The sequence below is a fragment of the Molothrus aeneus genome, chromosome 2 (assembly GCF_037042795.1).
Source record: "Molothrus aeneus isolate 106 chromosome 2, BPBGC_Maene_1.0, whole genome shotgun sequence".
NCBI classification, from domain to species: domain Eukaryota; kingdom Metazoa; phylum Chordata; class Aves; order Passeriformes; family Icteridae; genus Molothrus; species Molothrus aeneus.
In genome coordinates, this window is record NC_089647.1 from 9,425,848 (window position 1) to 9,445,896 (window position 20,049).

Here is a 20,049-nt window from a genome sequence, read left to right on the forward strand (position 1 = left end):
ATAAAAAGAATAAAGATAAAATCCTCAAGGATGGGGAAAGTGAGGAGTGTCTTCTCACAGACAAAGAGCAATAGACACAGAGGCTGCATAAATCAGGTAGGAAACCCATGGAAAAGCACAATTCTGAATCCCAGCCTAGCACAGAGGTGTCTCACCCAATATTCCCCCTTGCAAATCACACATTGAACCAAAGTTAAATCTCACTCCTTCCGCTTAAACAGATGCAGTGCCTGAAGCAAAAGTCACCCTAAAGAGGAGGAAATGGCCAGTAGGACAGAAGAAATTTTCAAGTCCAATGAATGCATCATTAGCGAGGCCTTTTCATTTTGCTTTATTCCAAGAAGTTTAATGGATTTAATTGCAGCAGTATTAGGGCATGCATGTGTGAAATTACTCCATGCAGCAATTACATAAAGCAAAAAAAAAAAAAAAAGAAAAAAGAAGACAAAAAAGCACCCAGAGGATAGCTAAATGGCCAAAGGCAAACATGGGATTCAGAGTTTGATGTGCCTGGTCCCTTAGAGAAAAGATCACCATCAGCTTTCAGAGCAGCAGTCCCCACAGCACAACAGGTACACAGCAAGCTGTGCCAGGGGACCCAGGCATGACTGGCCTTGGCACAAGAGCATGTACCACACTTGAAATGGCTAACTTAGGCACATGGGAATCCTTGGGTGGCTCTACATGAGGTGCTATGACCTGATTTGAATCGGCAGCACTCTGGATGGGATCCAGGATTCTGCTGGTCTCTTGCTTGGACACCAGTAAAACTGAAGAAATTACAATTGTCACCTGTTTGGCTCCCAGCTATAATACATTTTCAGTGGAGACCTTGTGCTGAATTATTGCCTGCATGAATGAATTCTCTTTATTCAATGAGCCTTTTTTTTTTAAATTTTCATCATGTAAATCTATCAGATATGAGAACATCATGGTAAATGTTATGTACCACTGGTAACTTTCTCCACCTCAGTGTAGGTTTTAACTTATTGCCTATTCTGAATCTAATTTCCAGAACAAGTGCTTCCTTTCTGACATACAACCCCCTTCTGATTAACAGTTATTGAACACTTTTCTGCCTGGACACCAGGTTTTAGTGTTTGACACTGTGTTCAAAACACTGGGGCACTAAAGGGCACTACCATCTAACTAACCCTTAATAAACAGTGTGATTAGCTCCTAATCAAGCAAAATGCTTAAGTATATGTTTAATGTTAAGCTTGTGATAGAACAATTGAAGTCAATTTCTCATGTACTCACAGTTAAGCATATACTTAAGTGATTTGCTGGATCAAGGCCATAATGATTATGTACTTTTCCAGTAATCTCTAATGGGCTCTTTCTTAAATTCCTAGTTGGCTGATGCCTGTATTTCTCAGTTGCTACACCCACAGTACCCTGAGATCCTGACAGGTCTCATTTTGCTGTTTAGTTTTCCCCTGTCTCTACAATGGGCAGGTTAACTTTGTGAAAAGAAGACTGAAAAAATATTCCTTCCCAGTCAAAACAATGGAGGACTTTCTACCAACTTTGACTAGCATGATACATATCCAGCCAAAGAACAAAAATATATTAAAAAATTCCATGTAATAAAAATCACTTGTATGAAAAAATCACTTTAAGCCAATACTCAAAAGGTATGAAAAAAAGGTTATGTCCTTGTTTTGTTTTGGTTTTTTTTTTCAGACTTTCATGCTCAATTACTGTGACTTTACACAAGAGTGACATTAAAATCTATATAATCCTAAGCACATTATGAAACTTCCTGATCAATTTTCATTTCCCCAAAAAGGGAGCAAGACCTTTCCTGCCAGCTGCAGGCTTTGGTGTGGCGTCCTGCTCCGTTATCCGCGCCTGCGCTGGTTTGGAGTTTTGGAGGGCGTAGGAAGGGTAACAGCTGCACAATGCAGCAGCCACACACACACTGTGTGGGTGTGCATCTGTGTGCTGGCTCAGAAGCCAGTGCCTTCACCAGGCCAGGTCTAGCTGCTGCCTGGGATTTGGGTCAGTCCCACAGGCAGGCTGGGGTTGGAGCTTGGCAGCGTGGCGCTGCAGTGGGACCGGGGTACCCTGTTGATCGAGTGCAGATTGCAGACAAGCCCCGAGGCTTCCACGGTGCCCAGGGAAAACAGCTGGCTTTGGTTTGGCACTGCCTGCCTACCTGCCTGATGTATTTATGGGAGCTCAAGCTGAATAACTTTGTGGCTTTATTTAGCAGGGAAGAAAGGCTGCTCCTCTGCTGGCAGCGTGCCATTCGGTAACTAGCTCTGCTCCGCTCCGCCGAGAGTCGCGGGCTTTGTCTGGGTAGAGGAGTTGGAAAAGGACAACTGCTGCTCAGGGAACATCCAGGAACCAACTGACCTTCACCACGTCCCCAGCCTGGTGCAGTTGACAAGTTCTTTCTCAGTCCCTGAAGAGATTGCTTCTGTTTGTTTTGCAGGGGAAATGTTACTGTGGTATTTGCTTGCTCTTCCTTTAAAGAGGTATAAAGCACTCTGAAACGCTAGATTCATCCTATAACTACTAACGACTTGCTTTCTGCTGTTTCTGGGTTTTTCCTACGAATCAGAAATTCTCATGGTAGTTCAAAGTACAGAGATGCAAATAATTCATTCTCATGTGACACAGTGTCAAAGCTGCCACATTACTATTCCAAGAAACTATCATTACTTTTAATCAGGAATTTAGAATCTTATTATTTTTGAAAATCCTAAAAAATTCCTGTCTTCTGCTAGCCTGAAAAGAGAGCACTCACAAGTGTATAAAAGCTGTCACGAGGTGGATATTAACTACTTAGCCAAACAAGTGCAAAATTTTGGAGGAATATTGTTTTTACATGTTTTCAGAAAAAAATTTAGCATACTACCAAGTATTATGATTTAAAAAGCACATATGGATGTGTAGGGCCTTCCAACTGTGGGTAGAATTTTGCTATTTCTTCTTCCATTTTACTTCTTTGGAAACACAATTGAAACACTGTTGAATACGGTCGTTATTTACGTCAAAAAGGAATGAAGTATTGTTGTTGTTATTATTAATATTATTATTTCATTTCCCTGATCAGAGGTGACCCCTTCAAACATTTACCATGTCTGCTTTGCTATATCAAACTGGTAAGCCCTTGTTAACTCATCAAGGTGAGCTTGAAGCATTGGCTGCATCTCCTCTCGTGGGGAAGGCGTGAGAGTTGCAGTCGACTGCTGCCCAAAGGAGATGGCAGGAGATGAAGCTACTCCCCGGACAGGAGGTGTGGGGACACGATCATCATCTTCCTCAAGCTCATCTTCCATGCCCTGATGCAGGTAGGTCTGAACTGGCAAAGGTGGACACCAACCATCACTGTCATATCTACAATAAAAACCAGATAAACTTAGTGTATATTGAAACTCATCTCTGCTGCACAGTAGAAGGTGTAGAGGGTATACACAATTACTGATTCAGTTGGAAACCTTGCACACAGTGTGAGTTCTAAAATTTAATAAAAATAGGGTCTTAATTGCCTAGATTGTCCTTACTGAGTCAGTTTAATTTTTCCCACAACACCTAAGCAACTTGAACAAGATATGCAACAGAAAAATTACTGACCCATTATCACATTCATTAATGGTGATTAGATAATGTTACACCACAATCAACAACAAAAATGAACTAACTCACTTCCAGGATCGTTAATGTAGCAGAATGAATATTTGACCTGGACATGAAAATAGCAGCATTCTTAAAAGGCAGAGCAAGCTTTATGTAGTAGCACTTATGCACTTATTTCACAGAATCCCAGAGAAAGCTGGGTTGAAATTGATCCACAAAGATCACCAAGTCCAACTCTTGGACCTGCACAGCACCATCCCCAAGAGTCACACCATGAGCCCAAGAGCATTATCCATTTACTTCCATCCTCCCCTTTATCTGTCTATAAATTTACCATTTGTTTCTGGTTTGGAGCTTAAGAAAAGGCTACACTTTCCTCATAAATTCTGGTCTTCCCACCCTGCACATGGGTGTCTCCTATGATGTGCAATACATCCATGTCACAGCAGCACTGACCCCGAGCATATGTTGTGTCACAGCACCAGCTGATAAGGTACATTAGCACACATGGTGACAGCTCTGCCAGCACCCCCACCTCCTAACCAATCTGTACTGGGACTTACCTAGACAGTGCTACATTTCTGAACACTTTCAACACACCTGCCCAAAGCAAATGGAAAGATTAACCACTAGGAGTATTCTTGGATAATAACAAATTCTTCTTTCTTCAGACATAAAGGGTGTCCTGGTAGGAGTCTGTGGTTTTTGCTGCCTTATACCAAAGGTGTAAGGGGTGGTGCTATATCTGATCAGGGCTAGAAACAAAAACTTTATATTTTGTTACCACTTCTTACACAAGTTTTGCCAGCAAGTCAATTCTTTTCAGTCTCTGCACTCATCAGAGGATCTTTCAATTCAGTGTTGTATGACAGTATCACCCTGGGATACTGTCCCTTAGAGACTCTGGCATCATTCCAGGTGGATAGGCCTTAGTGCCTGTGGTCATTCCCCGTGCATCACCTCCCCAGAGTAATTCCCTAATCTGAACACAACTTCAGTTGTATGCAGCTTTGCTGACAATCACACCACTCAAATCTCAACTGTCTACTTTTTCCATCTTCAAAACATCCAGTCAGGCATCAGTCCCCTGAGCACCAGCACACATTTCTTCTTAACTTCTGGTGTCTTCCAAAATAACTCAGGAAATACAGTTGCTTTTTTTTTTTTTTCCCTCAAAACACAACCAGACAGCCACAAGCTCTCACAGCTCCCCTTCACTGTCAAACCATCACACACTCTAAAGGCCATTTCCCAAGCATCATCTAAGTCACTTTATCTTCTTCCCACCTTCAAAGACTGCTGACAAGGCCCTTTTTTCTGCAATGCAGGCAGGCAGTGCATTGCACGATACAGTTAATTTCTCAAACCAGCTTAAAAATACTCCTTTAAAGCTTCTGATTTGGAAGGAAGGATTTACCAATTTCCCAAAGAAAAATGAATTACTGTCAATTTTCTCAAGTGCGAAGCCAGGTTATAAAAAAGCTGGGAACACTGAAATGGACAAGTTGCAAAACCTGTATTATGAACAGAACATTTACTTTCAGCAAAACCCAAGGATTTCTTAAATTAACTAAACTACTTTTTCCTTATTCAGAAGTCTGTAGTCTACATTTAAACACACGGATTCAGGACAGCTAAAACAACCTGATTTAATAATCCAAAAGTCCATGCACGATATATCTGGTAATTCACATTTGCATAAATTTAAATCTCTATATATGTAGATATAATCATAAACAGATATTCAAACACATATGAGCACAGAAGTGAAAATAAAGGCTGCTTCTTAACATCTGGCCTCTAGGAGAGGTTGAGTGATTGATCATTACCATTTTCATAACACAAAGATTTAAGAAAATGTTACATGATACATATTCATCCTTAGCAAACAATTAAGATATGACCAGCTGTAATTTGTCTTTCCAAACTATATTTACTCAGGACATTTGCAACCAAGGCTGAAGGGACCATCCTAAATCATGCTGTGAAAACTGTGCAGTGAAACAGTCCTCTTGCTTCCTTTTGCTCTCTCAACCTCATGCTTTGCTATAATGCCTTCTTCTTTAAAAGGGACAGGGGAAAAAGGCACTCCCTGGTGACTCTGCAATGATGAATAAACCAGCTTTGGATGTCCTCGCCTTCTGACCTTACTCGCTTCAAATCCCCAAATGTTCAACTTGGTAGCAAAAAGGTTTCTTAGTAAAGAGGTTTCTCAGTGAAAAGATTCTGCAAAAGTACTGTACCTTTACCCAAAATTTGTTTGAAATGGAAAGCAGCCTAAGTCTGAAGTTCAGGACACTGAGAGTCGAGATTTCAGGTACAAGAACCTTTGTCTTCTTAATGTAAGGTGTCTGAAAAGCCACAAACCCTAACCTTAATTTTGGAGAAAAACAAAATAAAGCAAACCCCCCCCCAAAACCAACAAAGAAAAAAAAAAAGGAAAAAGTAAACCTAACAGACTACATAGTAACTACATGCCACATAAGTGATAAAGCTATAGAAACATCTGGTATCACCATAGTGATTATTGGCCATATCCATGTTCTTTTTTGTTTTTTGAGTAAATCCAATGTGGTGAAAAAGCCACTTTTTTCAAGTACACTTATTGAAATCTAAGTGCCTTAACTTCATTAGCAACCTCTGATTGTATTTTCATTATAATTAAGACCCTAATAAGATCTGGTTAACAAACATGAGCTTCTATTTTTCTAATAAGTTTTATTGTACTGTCAGCACTACTATTCTATAGCAATATTTTACCATTAAAATCCCTGATTCATTACATTAATAGATTCGTTCCTTTAAAATATAAAATAAAGGTGATAGATACAGGGCATATTCTGTAAAAACTGTGTTTCATTACACATATTGTTGCAACAAATGAAGCTTCCCTCCCTGGAACTCACCAGAAAGGACTTTTTGAAGTAAAAGGTACTACTTCCTTAACTTTTCCTAGAGACAGATAATAGGTATCAAATATATTGACATTCAGCAGCTAATATTGCATTTTGAGGTGTAATCAATAGCAAGAAAGAGAAAAAAACAAATAACAATATGCTGACTGCCTTTACTGGGTTGGCTCAAGATCATGCATATTGTTAGTGAAAAATCAAAGTAAAAGATAATGAGTAAGAAACAAGCATTTCTTTACTGTCAAGTTTACATAAAATCTCAAGCAAAATCATCTTCTCTGAAAATGGTTGGAAAGGGAGCATGTCAGTTTGGGAGCTACTATAGGAAAATAGAAACTTAATTGGCATAAACAGGCTCTTTGCTGAGGTTAAACAGGAATCTAAGAGATCCCCAAAGCTACCACATTGTATAACAGGGCTAGCTGGAATAGGATATTCACTTTTCCTTCTGCAGTTTATGGAAAATGGGAGGCAATTGTCAACCCTAGTGCCTCTAGGAAATAGATGGTACAGAAAACTGAGTGTATTTTTTCTGTGATAGGTGAAGTTAGGGGTTTGTTTAGGTTTTTTTATGCCACTTGGTATTGTGGATTATCTTTTGCAACTCAGCAGTCCACTAGTTCTTATAAGGCCACTAGCACTAATCTCTAGTAAGCAAAACTCGGTGTCAACAGCTTTGAGGTTTTTTTGTGATAATCATTCCAATGAAACTCACATTTGAATTTAATTGTAATAGGAAGACGCACAGAAAAGCAAGTTTCTGTTTAGGTGCCACCCTCCTTGTTTTATTGCTCTAAAATTAAAACACTTTGAACTTGTCACAGAGTAAATCAAAACAAAACAAGAGGAATAAAAGAGTTTAAAAAATGTGGCTTTTTTTTTTTTTAAACTAGTATGTCCAAGGCAACATAAGGAATGCAGTCTATGATTTTTTTTCCCTTCTAGCATGTTGAAAAGCACAGAAACAAGACCAACCCCTAAATACAGAAGGATTATTAGTATTGGAAGCATCCTCAGAAAGTATGGGCATTGCAGATTCAGTCTTCACCAAAGGTGGTTGCAAATTACTGTAGCTCCAGACTGAGACTCTAAGTCCAGCCTTCGAATTTTTCTGTGTTTGGTGAAATGCATGTTACAAAGTCTTGCTACCACCACTGCTAATGAGATATTACAAAAACCAGAGAAGAGCAATTCAAGGCATAATCAGAGGAAAAAAACTATGTCTGAATGGTTGTGAACCTGGAGGCTGGTGATTACCTTCTCCTTAAATAACCAATGTTGTCTTGGTGACCAACATCATTCCTTCCAGCTAAATTACAGATGCTTTATGCAACTGAGGAGTCCAGCGCTATGCCACAAGGGATTTCTCTATAAGGTATTTCCATTTACCTTTAATGCTATTTCATTGTTCTCAAGAAAATCCAAGTGGTTTGTCTTCTACTGCATATTTGTTTTAGTGAAATGGTTGCACATGTGTTTTAAAGATATAAACCGATAAAGACAAAATTATTATATGGTGAAACAATTTAAAATTTATTTTAGCCTCTTATAACAGAATACAGAAGACAATGATTAAATGAACTTTTTGTTTTGAGATTTCAACAACACTCACAATCAGTAAGGTTATTAATTTTCCATTACTTTGAAATTTTAATTATGCAGCCTGAATGGGCCTTAATTTTAAGAAGAACTTCACTGACTAACACAGTCATTTATTGCTCATTATAAGAGTCAAAGGAGTTGGTATAAACTGAAACAATATGGAATTTTTCTAACTTTAATTATGAAAGTAGTAATGATCAATTCCCCCTTACAATTGAGATAACAATTGAAGTATTTTCATTCAGTAAGGCTATTACAATGTATTCTTAAAAATGTTTCATCCTCGGGAAATATTGATTAATCCATGTATTGAAACAGACAGAAATTTGTCCCTGACAGAAAAATTACTCTCAAAGACTCCAACAGAGCTACCCACAGTAAAATATGTTTTTATATACTCTGATTTACCTCCAGAATTTGATAACCTGGTATACAACATAATTACACTTTATAAAAAGCAATTTGTAATTGTTGTCTGTGTAGGAAATGTCTCTTTCCTCTCATTTAGCACTTCTTGTGTGATTTTGTGTCCTTGAAGACAAGTTTGAGCTATGCAAAATTATGTTGAAGGTTCCAGAAACTTGAAAGTTGTTTGAATAATAACAAAAAAAGCCTATAATTAGCACGCCTTCCTCAACTGTGAAATTTCTTCTAAAAGCCGATGAGAAGATTATTATCCATTGGTTGATCTTCAAAAATTAATCCAATTTGGTGGGTTTTTTTTTTTTTTTGTTCTGTTGGCTCTAATATTTTTAAACATCAAAGCAGCGAAAAAGTACACAGGGTCAGATTATGTCATCCTTACTCACTCTGAGTCCCATCAGCTGCATGCAATCCCAGAATTCAATTAAGCTACCTGTGAAGTGAGATACTTCTCAGCATGAGAAAGCACTGAAGCCCTACATGATGATGAAGCAAGGTCACTTTTGTTTCCATCTTCAGTCACTATCCAGAGAAGTTATTCAAACATTCCTCCTCCACAGCCTTGAATCGGTCTACAGAATAAGTAGTTCTCTTTCTTTTTTTTTTTTTTTTTAACAAATCAGAATAATATTGTCACTTATCAAAGTTAAAAAAAAAATAGAAAAGGACTCATTTCTGCAAATCACAGATTTTTCTTCAAAAGAAAAAGAAAAAAAATAATTTACCCTGCTTCTTGCTGATCCACCCCATAGTGCTCCAGCTCTGTGCCTGGAAGTGGCTGCACAGGAGGGGGTGGGAGGGGAACACTGGCCCAGGTTGAACCATTATTTTTCTGGGGCTTGGTAGTATTTTTGTTTTTCTTCTTTTTCCCTCCTTTGCCACCTGCAAATCCAAAAAAGAAAAATAAAAATGTTAGAGGTATAATGTGGAAAAAAAGGCCAGCTATTTACATTTCTTTGACAGAATTCTGATTCCAGAGCACATGCCCCAAAAAAGAAGATGTATTTGTATCTCAGCAGAATCAGCATCAACGTACTAATGCTGTCACAAGGTTATAAGTAATAAAACAGTGAAATGGGGAATATTCCGAATATTTACTGAAAAACACTTCTTTTTAAACCTCTGTACATTTGCACCACAGTAGTGCAGAAACAAGGAAAGACAGGTTTTCCTGTATAAGAAATATATTTCCTGTTTTATTCATGTACACTTTATAACTTCTTAAATTCGCTCTTAGATAAAATTACAATAAAACACAGCAAATTATTTCAAATGTCAGAATCCACTGTGATTATAACACAGTTTTGCATAATCACTTACTGTGGAAAACACGGAGGTTAAGGACACCATCCAAAAAAACTGTCATTGGAGTCAAGAACTTCCAAGGTAAGAGTAAATTGTCAAGACAAAAGAAACAGGGTTTTATTGTTAGGAATTTCCTAATTTCTGGGGTTTTTTTAAAGAGTGGGAAGTTGTGCAATATTTTAAGACTAACTGTTTCACAGGATTCAAATGTCTTGTGCCACTATCGAGAAGAGGTTCTGTTTCTGATATACAGTTCTAATGGATGAGGTAGAAATGCAGTGAGCAATGCATTTTGGTTAAACCCTCTGCTCTTATTGTCCTTGGATCCACTTCCCCAGCTGAGACACTTCCATTTGTGGGAGAGTGATCTTACAGAGAAAGCTCTCATCCCACTTGGTTTGCTTCTTTTATTTTTCCCTGACTTCTTTTTCTTGTCAGGAATTCATTAAGAGGAAGAACGGCTCAACATTTTGAATCCCTTGACTGCTTGGGGACTCATCTATTTTTTGGAGCTTGTTGTGGCTTTCAAACTCCTTGTTGGGTGGAGGAATGGTTTGTCAGATGCCTTTTCAGTGGGGTTCCCAGCTGCTCTCACTCATCCCTGGCCTGTTGCAGAAAGCACAGTCTAATCCATCTTACCCACTGATGTCTCTTGATGATTTACAAGGATCAGCCAACAAAAAACCCTCACATAAAAATGAATCACTGAATCTAGAAAGCCACAAGTGACTGGTCAGGGAGGGTGGCACAATGTGCACTGGCAGGCATCACCCTCTGTGCCACAGCTCAGAGAAACACAGAAGGAGGTGCAATTCTAGTGACAGAATTAATTAATAAGACAGTCCCCTATCATGGGACTTTTTGTCTTTGAGAAGGTGGCTCACAGGCTTTCTCCTGTTACCTCCAAACATCACCTGGATGAAAACAGGGACAAATAGAGAGGGAAGAAAAAGGTGATTCTGTGACTCAGAAGTAGCCAAAACTTGTATTTTCACCTCCTGTTGTGCCTGCTAGAGACAGGCAACCAGCCCAGTAATATTTCCAATCGACCTGGCTGGCAGCACATTGGAAGCTTTCCACTACTCAATTCCAGACCAAAGCTCTTCCTTCCTTGTTTTGGAGTATTTATAGTAAGTCCAGACAAGATCCTGTGATTCACTATGTGTGAACTGAGCTGATATTACTTCTATTAGGATGGAAAACAGACTCTTCCTTCTGTTTGTAGCCTGGCAGAAAGGACAGCTTTCTTGAAAATGGAAAGAACATTTTGACTGGTGAAAAGAAACCCCAGCGACAGTGGAGATAGAGGACCAAATATATGAACCTTCTGGAGGGAAAGTGAAGCTTTCAAAGCACAGGTAAGGCTAAAAAAGTGGAGTTAGAAATAGGGTCACTGAACAGTGCAAAGAAAGTAGGTTAATTTTAGTTTGTGGGACATGGAGAAAATTTTTTAAATGTCAGCAGGAGTAGGAGCCATCAAGAACTAAGGCAGGAGGGGCTGCTTTAGGAGAGAAGCACATGCAGATATTTTTATGTTGCAGGAGGATTTAAACTAGGAACACACAGAGAAGGGAAATGCAAAGAACAACTTCAGCTTAGAGATTAGTTGAGGTGGAGAGGAAGATTTTAGAAGTGTAGCATCTTGATGATCTTAGGAGACTGGTAAAATGTAGGTTGACATGTGGAGTGCTAATATGGGAGTCACCTGGATTTTGGGAGTTTCAACGAGAGAAATTAGAGATAATGGAGATATTAGAAGGAGTGAAGCAGAGAGACGAGGGACTTGTTTAGATGAAGAAATGAAAGAAGAGAACTCCAAGGTCATTACTGGTAGAGGAAAGCAGCCTACACTATACAGTTGGGCAGAATATTTCTTTTCTGTCCCCATGGACAGAGTTATTCCACTGTCAGACTGGTGGGACAGACACCAAACACATAAAACCTGATTTGTGTTTGAAAACTGATGCACCAAATCCTTGTTTCCCCATAGCAACAAAGCCTGATGCTTCAATGTCTCCTCACACTGAAATTCAATTATATTGTTTAAATCTCCAGGTGAATCGGGTACTGGAGAAAGAATTTGCCATCTGGGCTGCTGATCCTAGTACAGATATAATCTGTGCAAACTATAGCTACAAAATTTCCCTGCCTCATAAAGCAGTTGAGGTTTTAGCTGTTTTCCATTCCACAGTGGGATAGAGATTCTCATGATATTCATGTAAGAGAGACAGAAACTTAGTCAGAATAATAAGTAGTACCTAAAGTACTAACCAAGGAAGTGAGAGAACAAATCCCTGCTCCCCCTGATGGGGACTACATAATCAAAGCTGGTCTCTGACTCCAGTGATGCTCTAATTATCACACTATTTGAAGGTCTCCCCCAGTTTCTTGTGTATCACAGACATAATTATCCTGCATCAAAGGCATAATTAGTGGGCAAGGGAGAGCAAAATACTGACTCGGCAGTCCAATAATCTGGCACTCATCTGAGCGCTGGGGCATCCAGTTTTGAGCTGCCTTGGTCAAAACAAGAGTGCCCTGGCCATATGACTGACTATATCCCCAAGTTTCCTAGTGTCATCAGGAAATTCACTTCTGGCTGAGAAACACTACACAGAATATGTTGCATTTGAAATATTTGATCATAGTCCAGCCTTTGATCAAAAAGGGCACTTTCCAGTGACACTTCCTATTTTCTGAGAAAATTCTTAGGCAGCCTTAGCTGTTAACATATCTAAAGTGTGATACTGCCCTCTGATTTCTGACATATATGTGCCTCAGAACACCAATTTCTGCATTTTCATGCAGCCTGGGGAGCAAGCTGATTTCCTAAGCTACTTGTCAATATATCTCACATGCAAGGAATAAGAAGCTTTCTTGAAGTATTTCAGCTTCCAGATACCTCTCTGACAATGCCATAAGCCTATTTTTTGGTCTCAGTCAAATCAGCTAATGCCACCCCTTGTGAACACAAGACTTGCAAACACATTTGGCTATTTGAGTCATGGGCCAATGATAATAGGCTTCTTATCTCAAGATTCAGTTTGAATAGTTATTTAAATTGACAGAAAGAAGCTATTTCTAGGTTTGGTCTGTTACTGGGAAAACTGCTCCAGCTTAAAGTAGAAATTCCAAAAGCTGTGGATATATTCTGAATATCAAAAAGTCCATTCAGTGCTCTCATATTTCAGCTAGGTGAAATCCCAGATTTTCATCTTAACTGTTGCCTTTTCAGTTTTTGCCTTGACAGAAAAAAAAAAAAAAAGGACAACTATACATAACATAAGCAACAAGTAAGCAAAATTAAAGGAATCAAGAAACAAGGTGTGCTCAGATATAACACACAACCACATGTACTATGATCATTTTCATCTGATGAAAATGCATCATGTTTCCAATAGAACATGCAGCACACACATAAAATTTACATCCTGTTTGTAGGCAAACTTGGCACAATTTGTTGAAACCCCAGACACCTTTCAGGGCCCTACAACTATTTCCAACCTGCTTCACTGAGGAACAGCTTGTGGGAATGGGGTATCTGTTAACAACTCAACAAAAATAAGAATCGCCTCATTAAGTTCAGTGTGGGGAGACCTATAAACTGAGGATGGATGCAGAAATATATTTGCTCCACAGATTGTGTCAGGGAAAGGATGTGACAAGGCCAGGCTGGCAGCTGCGCCGACAAGCGCACACATGGAAGGACTCTCCAGTCATCTCCAAGTAGGTCCTGCAAAAAGCTTTTTTGTTTCAGCAGAGACCCATGTGGCACTGCTTGCTGATGGGCAGGAACTCTCATGACTATCCTCAACTGGTGCCTGGGAGGTGTTCTGCCTCCCTGGCGAGCCGCTGGCCAACACCCCTCCGTCCCTCGCTCCCCTGCGCACGGCGACAGAACCAACCTGAGAGGCTGCCACTCCTTTCGGAGCTGTTGTGGGAGCTGGTGGTGCTGAAATCCTGTGACTGGTTGTGTGGCAATCTATTAGCCAGTCCCTCAGCCACCCGGTAGTCAGGGATGTAAAGCAAGGCTAAGGGTTAAACGGCAGAGGTCACAGTGGCATCGTGGGATTAGTTGACAGCACAAGCACATGCAATACATGCAGTTAGCAAGTCAGGGGCAGATGGCGTGGGGAGGCAGGTTTTAACTTGGTTATTTTTAAAGGTACACCTACCCTAGCCTAATGGAAGACAGATGGCTTGGTGACTAGCACAGGACAAAGAGCATTAAAAGCACAGGGCAATGTATTTTGTGATCAGGTGAGGTTCAGCACACATGCAAGGTGTGCGGGCATTAGTTCAGGTCAACATGAACAGTGTCTCACAAAGCTAAAAAGAATTTTCTAATTCATGCACAGATGATACAGTACACAAAGCCAAGGGCTCTGGAAAATAAGAGCTGCAATTACCATTGTTGCCTTTGCCTTGGTCTGGGAGAGAGTAACCAAATCCCATGAGGTCATTTTTTTGCTGAATTGAGCTTTTCCACTGCGGATCTGGTAAATCGACGGCCAGCTCGTGGATGCTGTTGGAATGCAGGATCTGGGTGGTGGCATATGGCGTAGCCTGGGTTATTTGGCTGGAGCTGTTGTAACTGGTTTTGGTGGTGAAGTCGATGCTGCTGTAAATGGCTCCATCAGAAAGCATGGTAGCGGTTTTATCTCCTTGCCCTGGCACTGGTGGCAGCACATCTGTGGAACGAAACAAATCACTGAGGCATGGGAAGCCTGCAAGTACCAAGGTTTAAGCCGAGAAATAAACGTGTCCTTTTGCACGTTTGCATTTCAGCTGAGACAGGCCCATGAGCCAACGAAGGGAAGATGATGTACAACCATGGCCAAGCTTTCAGCAGCTGTGACAGGCCTACCACTTGTCCTTCACGTCTCACTGCCTAAAACCATCTTTTTTTTTTTTTTTCCTTCCTCATACCTTCAACTGTGAAAGTGAAGTTTGGAATATTTCTCTACTGAAGAATGTTTTCAATTGTTCACTCCATGTCAGAGCCAATGAAACTGTCTGGGCTTCAGGGAAATGATGAAAGGAGAGAATTTACAAATCATAGAGGGAACTTGCCCAGCAAATATGTAGAAAAACTCTCAAAGTAATTTTTTAAGGGCATCACCTTGATTTCCTTGAAACTTTTTGCATCAGCTTATCTAACTTTCTGTTTGACATTAGCCAGTACATTCCTTCTTTGCAACAAAAGAAAAACCTGGCAAAAAAAGTTATTTGTGGTACATGAACGATAATTTGCTATTCAGAAAGGATTTAGGTGATCAGACCCTCAAAATGGCGAAGCAATGTTGATAATGGAGAACAACTTGTACAAAATCTCCAGTACATTTACCTGAAAACCATTACAGCATATTTAACTAAATATCTGCTGAGTTTTCCCAATATTTTGAATCCTATCCCACACAGCAATTTGTATCTTTAATCAGTTAGATTGGCAGTCTCTCTCCTTACTAAACACTGAAGTGACCTTTGCTTGTGGAATACTAGATCTAGAAACTGAGACTAGTGAAGTGTGAAGAATCTAATGATGACTGACATGATGTCCCAAGGAGAACCACAGCTTAGCAGATAACCCTCCTTCCTGCTCTCTCAGAAGTCAATATCTCAAATGGTACTATTTTTACAATTTATTTAGACTCTGAAAAGTTGAATCAATTCCAGAATGTACTTCTTTAAAAAAATCCTTCATTTATATGCCATTTTCTTTCTACAGCCAGATGGCAGATACAGGTTCCAACTGTTAGATCATTCTTGAGATAATGCATACCCCTATAGGGAGGATGTTCAGATCCTATTCTAGGGATAACAGCCATTTTTATGTACCTTAAGCCCCAGAAAGAAAAGATGATTCTTGCACCTACTCAAGGGTTTAAGCTCAGTTCCAAACTCAGATGTGGGTTTTGTGCAACCTCAGGAAATACATCTGTTCTCTCACTGTCTCAAAGACTTATCCAGAAATGAGATGTGACACCATGATCTCTTCACACTGATTTGGTATGTCTAGTTTGCTTTAGTTTTTTTGGGGTTTAGCATTTTTTTCTTTTCCTGGGATGAACATTTAGATCACAAAACTACTCTCTCTTGCATTCAGGTGTGCTACAGTGAACATTTTAACAGGGCCCTAATAACATCTTCAGTCTCAGGGCAGCAAAATAATATCAACAATAAATATGGCAATAGCAAATGCTCAGCAGAGACACTGCAGAAAGAGAGATTAAATTTGGGTCTATCAGCATGATCTGGTTTTGCATACAGCAGGGAAATGGGCACAATCAAGTATTTAAAAGATCTTAATTATATTAACTTATATCTGCGGATAAATTTCAAGTGCAAAAAAATTACAATTAATGCAAACTATAGCCCATATTTCAAAATCATGTTGGTACTATCTGCACATATTCAATTTTGTTTGTGCTTTCCAGGGGCAGTACACAAACAAAAATGCATCTATGTGCAAATACAGCATGAGATGTGAGAGACAAGTGCAGTCCTATTTTTCTTGCATTTCATCCACAATATGAACATTTCTCCTTTCTACAATCAGCTCTGTCAAAGTATAATGGCTTGAAGTTTAGTAAATAAATTCTGTTGTTGATGTATAAAGTGAAGTAAATCCAGCTCAACCTGTCTGTGTTGGATTTGAAGACTCAAGGAAGTAAAAACTAGCAAAATGCTCATCACTGAAGTACTCAGACACACATCTGTCTTTTAGAGCATATTTTTGGCAACTGAAGAGGTATCATCTCTATACAGTCATTTAAAAATGGAGAACTATACATGTGTACACACTTGAAAGGGAAGTTGCATAGCTGCCCACCAGCCAAGGACTTTCAGTCATTCTTACTGATAAGCTGAGGTTCTCCAGACTTTCTGGGAATTTTCAGTACAAGCACAGATTACTTTTTTGACCTCAGTGAGATGTATACATTTAAGCACTCAAAGAGCTATTAAGTAGAGATTTTACAAAGTGCCATAGTCACCGAGTCAAAGTCAAGTGTGATTTTCCCAGCAAGCTGTCACAGCAAAAACACCACACTGTACATTTCAGACCAAAGATGAAGATGCATTTCCCACTGGAAACCTTCCCCAAGACTCTCCAAAATCCAACTTTTGCTATAACTCTTGAGATAAACGAAATAGTGCTGAAATACTTGTGCAGGGAAGCTCTTTCTTGCTGCCTTGGAGATGCAATACCATTTTGTGGCCTTACATGACTCCAAGCCTCACCTGTGCTTCCCACTCATAGCCTTGCTCTCAAATGCCTATCTAGGACAGTTGATCTCACTCTTAAGGGAAATTTTAGGACTGTCTGCCTCAGCTTCTGAGTTTCCAGGGTGAGTGATGTCACCCAACTCTTTTTTAAAATTCTTACAGAACTTTTATGTTATTAGAGACCTTTTAACCAGTAAAAGAGGCACAAGCTCCATCTATATAGTTAATATTCCATCTCTACATGTTAAAATCTTCTAATCCCTCTTTATGCAGAAATATCTAATCTCAGCTTCTGAAAGAGATGGAGTTAAGTGATCCCAAACCACCCAGAATAAAAGTTTCAGCTCAACTGTAAAGATCATGGGTGGAATTAAGCTGCAGAATTTTAAAGCGCAACTGTTATATCTCTTGCATGAATTTGGACTTATACTTCATGCATATTGAGGCCAAAAAAAAAACTTCCAATTTCAGTTGTATAGAGCCAAATGCTAAAAGAAAATGGTAATTTTTCTGTATTATGTAGGCTTAAGAAAAGATGGAAAAGTACTGAAGGGTTTTATTTTCAAGATATTCGCAACAAAGAAGCTGGCAGAAATTCAGTTGCCTTGTAAATATTATCAAAAGTTTTGCTTGCTCTTAAATATTTTTGACAAGAACTTTACAACATTTTTATACAGAATATAAATCTAGTGTGTTTTGTTGTAATTTTAAGTCACAGTAGTCAAACCACAGGCAAGAGGCTTTTCATAGGAATGTATAACCAGAATGATGGATGGTCTTCAGAAGCAGATTCTGACCAGCATGCACAATTAGCTGAGTTCCTTGAGAAACCAAGGAAGTAATAGAGAGATGTGAATATTACTATTACTTTTAAAAATCCCAATCCTACATATTAAAATTCCCATTTGAGTTAAATGTTTGAAATGAAATAAGCGCTCTAAAGATTCCTTCCTCATTGTAACAATGCATCTTTATCTCACTCCCCTAAAGGTGCTCTCTCAAGTCAAAATAGAAACAAAACTCTAAAAGATCTAAATAATTCCCTTTTATGTATCCTTTCCTCCAATGAAAAAGAAAGTTGCTTAACATCTTTGAGATTTTCTTCACAGATTATGGTTGACACTAAGAGGAGGCGCTCAGCAGGAAGAGGATGGGTAAGGTGACAGCAACAAAGTTCTTGTGTCCTTCTGCTGAAGGAACATCTTTCCTGCATCTCCAGTGTTCTCTGCTCTTAGGGACATCCTCCATCCCTGGCTATACTGCCCTGCATGGCACACTGCTCATCTCCACAAAAAAGGGAATGAGGTTGAGACCCAAACACATTTCCCTTGACATCATAATCAGACCCTGTCTCACCACTGTGGGGCAAATTACAAACCAGACCTACATTTTTAAAAATTAAAAAGAGATTAAGCAAAAGGAACATTTTAAAGTCAATTTTCAATCAAATCTAGAAAGAAATAAACACATAGAAAGAACTATAATGATAAAAATATTATACAGTATTCATCATAGATGTTAACTAATGGAAGCCTATTTTATAATATCGGGTGACTTAATAAAAGGAAACCTACCTCCACGACCAAAATTCCCAAGATCATTGGGTCCACTAGTACTGTTATTTACTGGCAGACTTGTGGCAGGCCAAGAGTCTGCAAGCCAAGGATAACTGGGGTCACTGGCATTCAACAGACCTGGTCGACTGAAGCAGAATAAGAAAAAGAGATATACACACAAATATATACATATATATAAAATTACAATACCTGTGAGATAAGTAGTGATAGAAGAGGGCATATTACTGTTCTTCTAACACCATAGGTAACTAACAGTTTAGGAGACTTTAATTTATTTCAAATTACAACTGTATAGCCTTTGATGATTTAAAGACCTTGAGCAGTTAATTAAGGTTATATACAAATCAACTTTGTCAGTAGAAGAGGGACTAGGCATCCGTCGTGACTCTGCCAGAATCCAAATGAACTCCGTTGTCTGTGTGAAACAGGAGTTAGGCAGCACCATCATGGGATCCTACGCCAGGGCTGAATGATAAATTACCACCTCAAGGGAACCATCACTCAAACTGATTGCTCCATATCAGCCATTTCCAGGACTTTAGGCTACTATTTCTTCCTTCCCTTGCATCCCAAATGCATGCCTGTCATCTACAGGCTGGTAACTCTTTCTTCGAGCAGTCTTGGATGGTTTAGAGGTGAACAGGTTTGAGGAGGATTAATGGCAAGTCCACAGCTATCTCTGCCACTGCTGCATGGCTTTCATACCCCTGTAATTCCCACTCTGAGAGCAGTGTTAAACAGGGAGCATGGTGAAAGAGAAGGCACACTCGGGCCACGAGGCATCGTGCCTCTCTCACCCCAGGAAAACCCAAAATTTAGCAAGGCAGGTGGATTGTTTGTGTGCGTGTTCAGCAGGGGAAACAAATCATTTGCTGCACACACCCTTTCCTGCCACATGAAAACAAAAAGCTGTCTGCTGTGCCGCATCTTCCCTGGGTTATTAAAGCACTGGTGAAGTTGGAGCAGCATCTCCCATCACTGAGCATTCCAGACCCCTGCCTGGAACAATCCCTAAGAGAAACATCGGTTTCTATGGCAACGGCAATAAGACGGCCCAGCCGCATTCTCGCCACAGCTACTCGCTCTCATTAGGCCTAATCTCTTTTTGCTAAAATATTGATTAAACAGGAGATTGGAAGTTATTACCAGGGCCTAATTACAATCTCCATATTGGCAAAGGGAAAATAGATGAGGATATATGGGCCCGTTATCAGCTTTTATCAATTTCAATTGAGTAGCCAAAGTTGTGGAATCCAGTCCTATCAATCTACAGCCTATTCATCATCCATGAATCATTTATTTTGTGATCGATTAAGTGTAATTGTTCACTCACAGCAATTTAGGGGGAGCCAATAAGGAGTCTTAAACAACAGCAACTTCATTTGCTAATGTCTAATTAATGCAATAAACATCCC

At 39.5% G+C, this 20,049-nt stretch overlaps 1 protein-coding gene across 1 annotated transcript in view; it reads right to left on the minus strand.

Annotated features, from left to right (window-relative positions):
* Positions 1–20,049, minus strand: part of ROBO2 (roundabout guidance receptor 2) — a 439,359-nt gene that overhangs the window by 30,631 nt on the left and 388,679 nt on the right. The window contains exons 20-24 of the mRNA XM_066571926.1: positions 18,632–18,759; positions 14,240–14,521; positions 13,736–13,861; positions 9,251–9,407; positions 3,088–3,348 (exon numbers count right to left, since the gene is read on the minus strand). Of these exons, the coding sequence (XP_066428023.1) occupies positions 3,088–3,348; positions 9,251–9,407; positions 13,736–13,861; positions 14,240–14,521; positions 18,632–18,759 (954 nt within the window). The remainder of the gene's footprint in view (positions 1–3,087; positions 3,349–9,250; positions 9,408–13,735; positions 13,862–14,239; positions 14,522–18,631; positions 18,760–20,049) is intronic.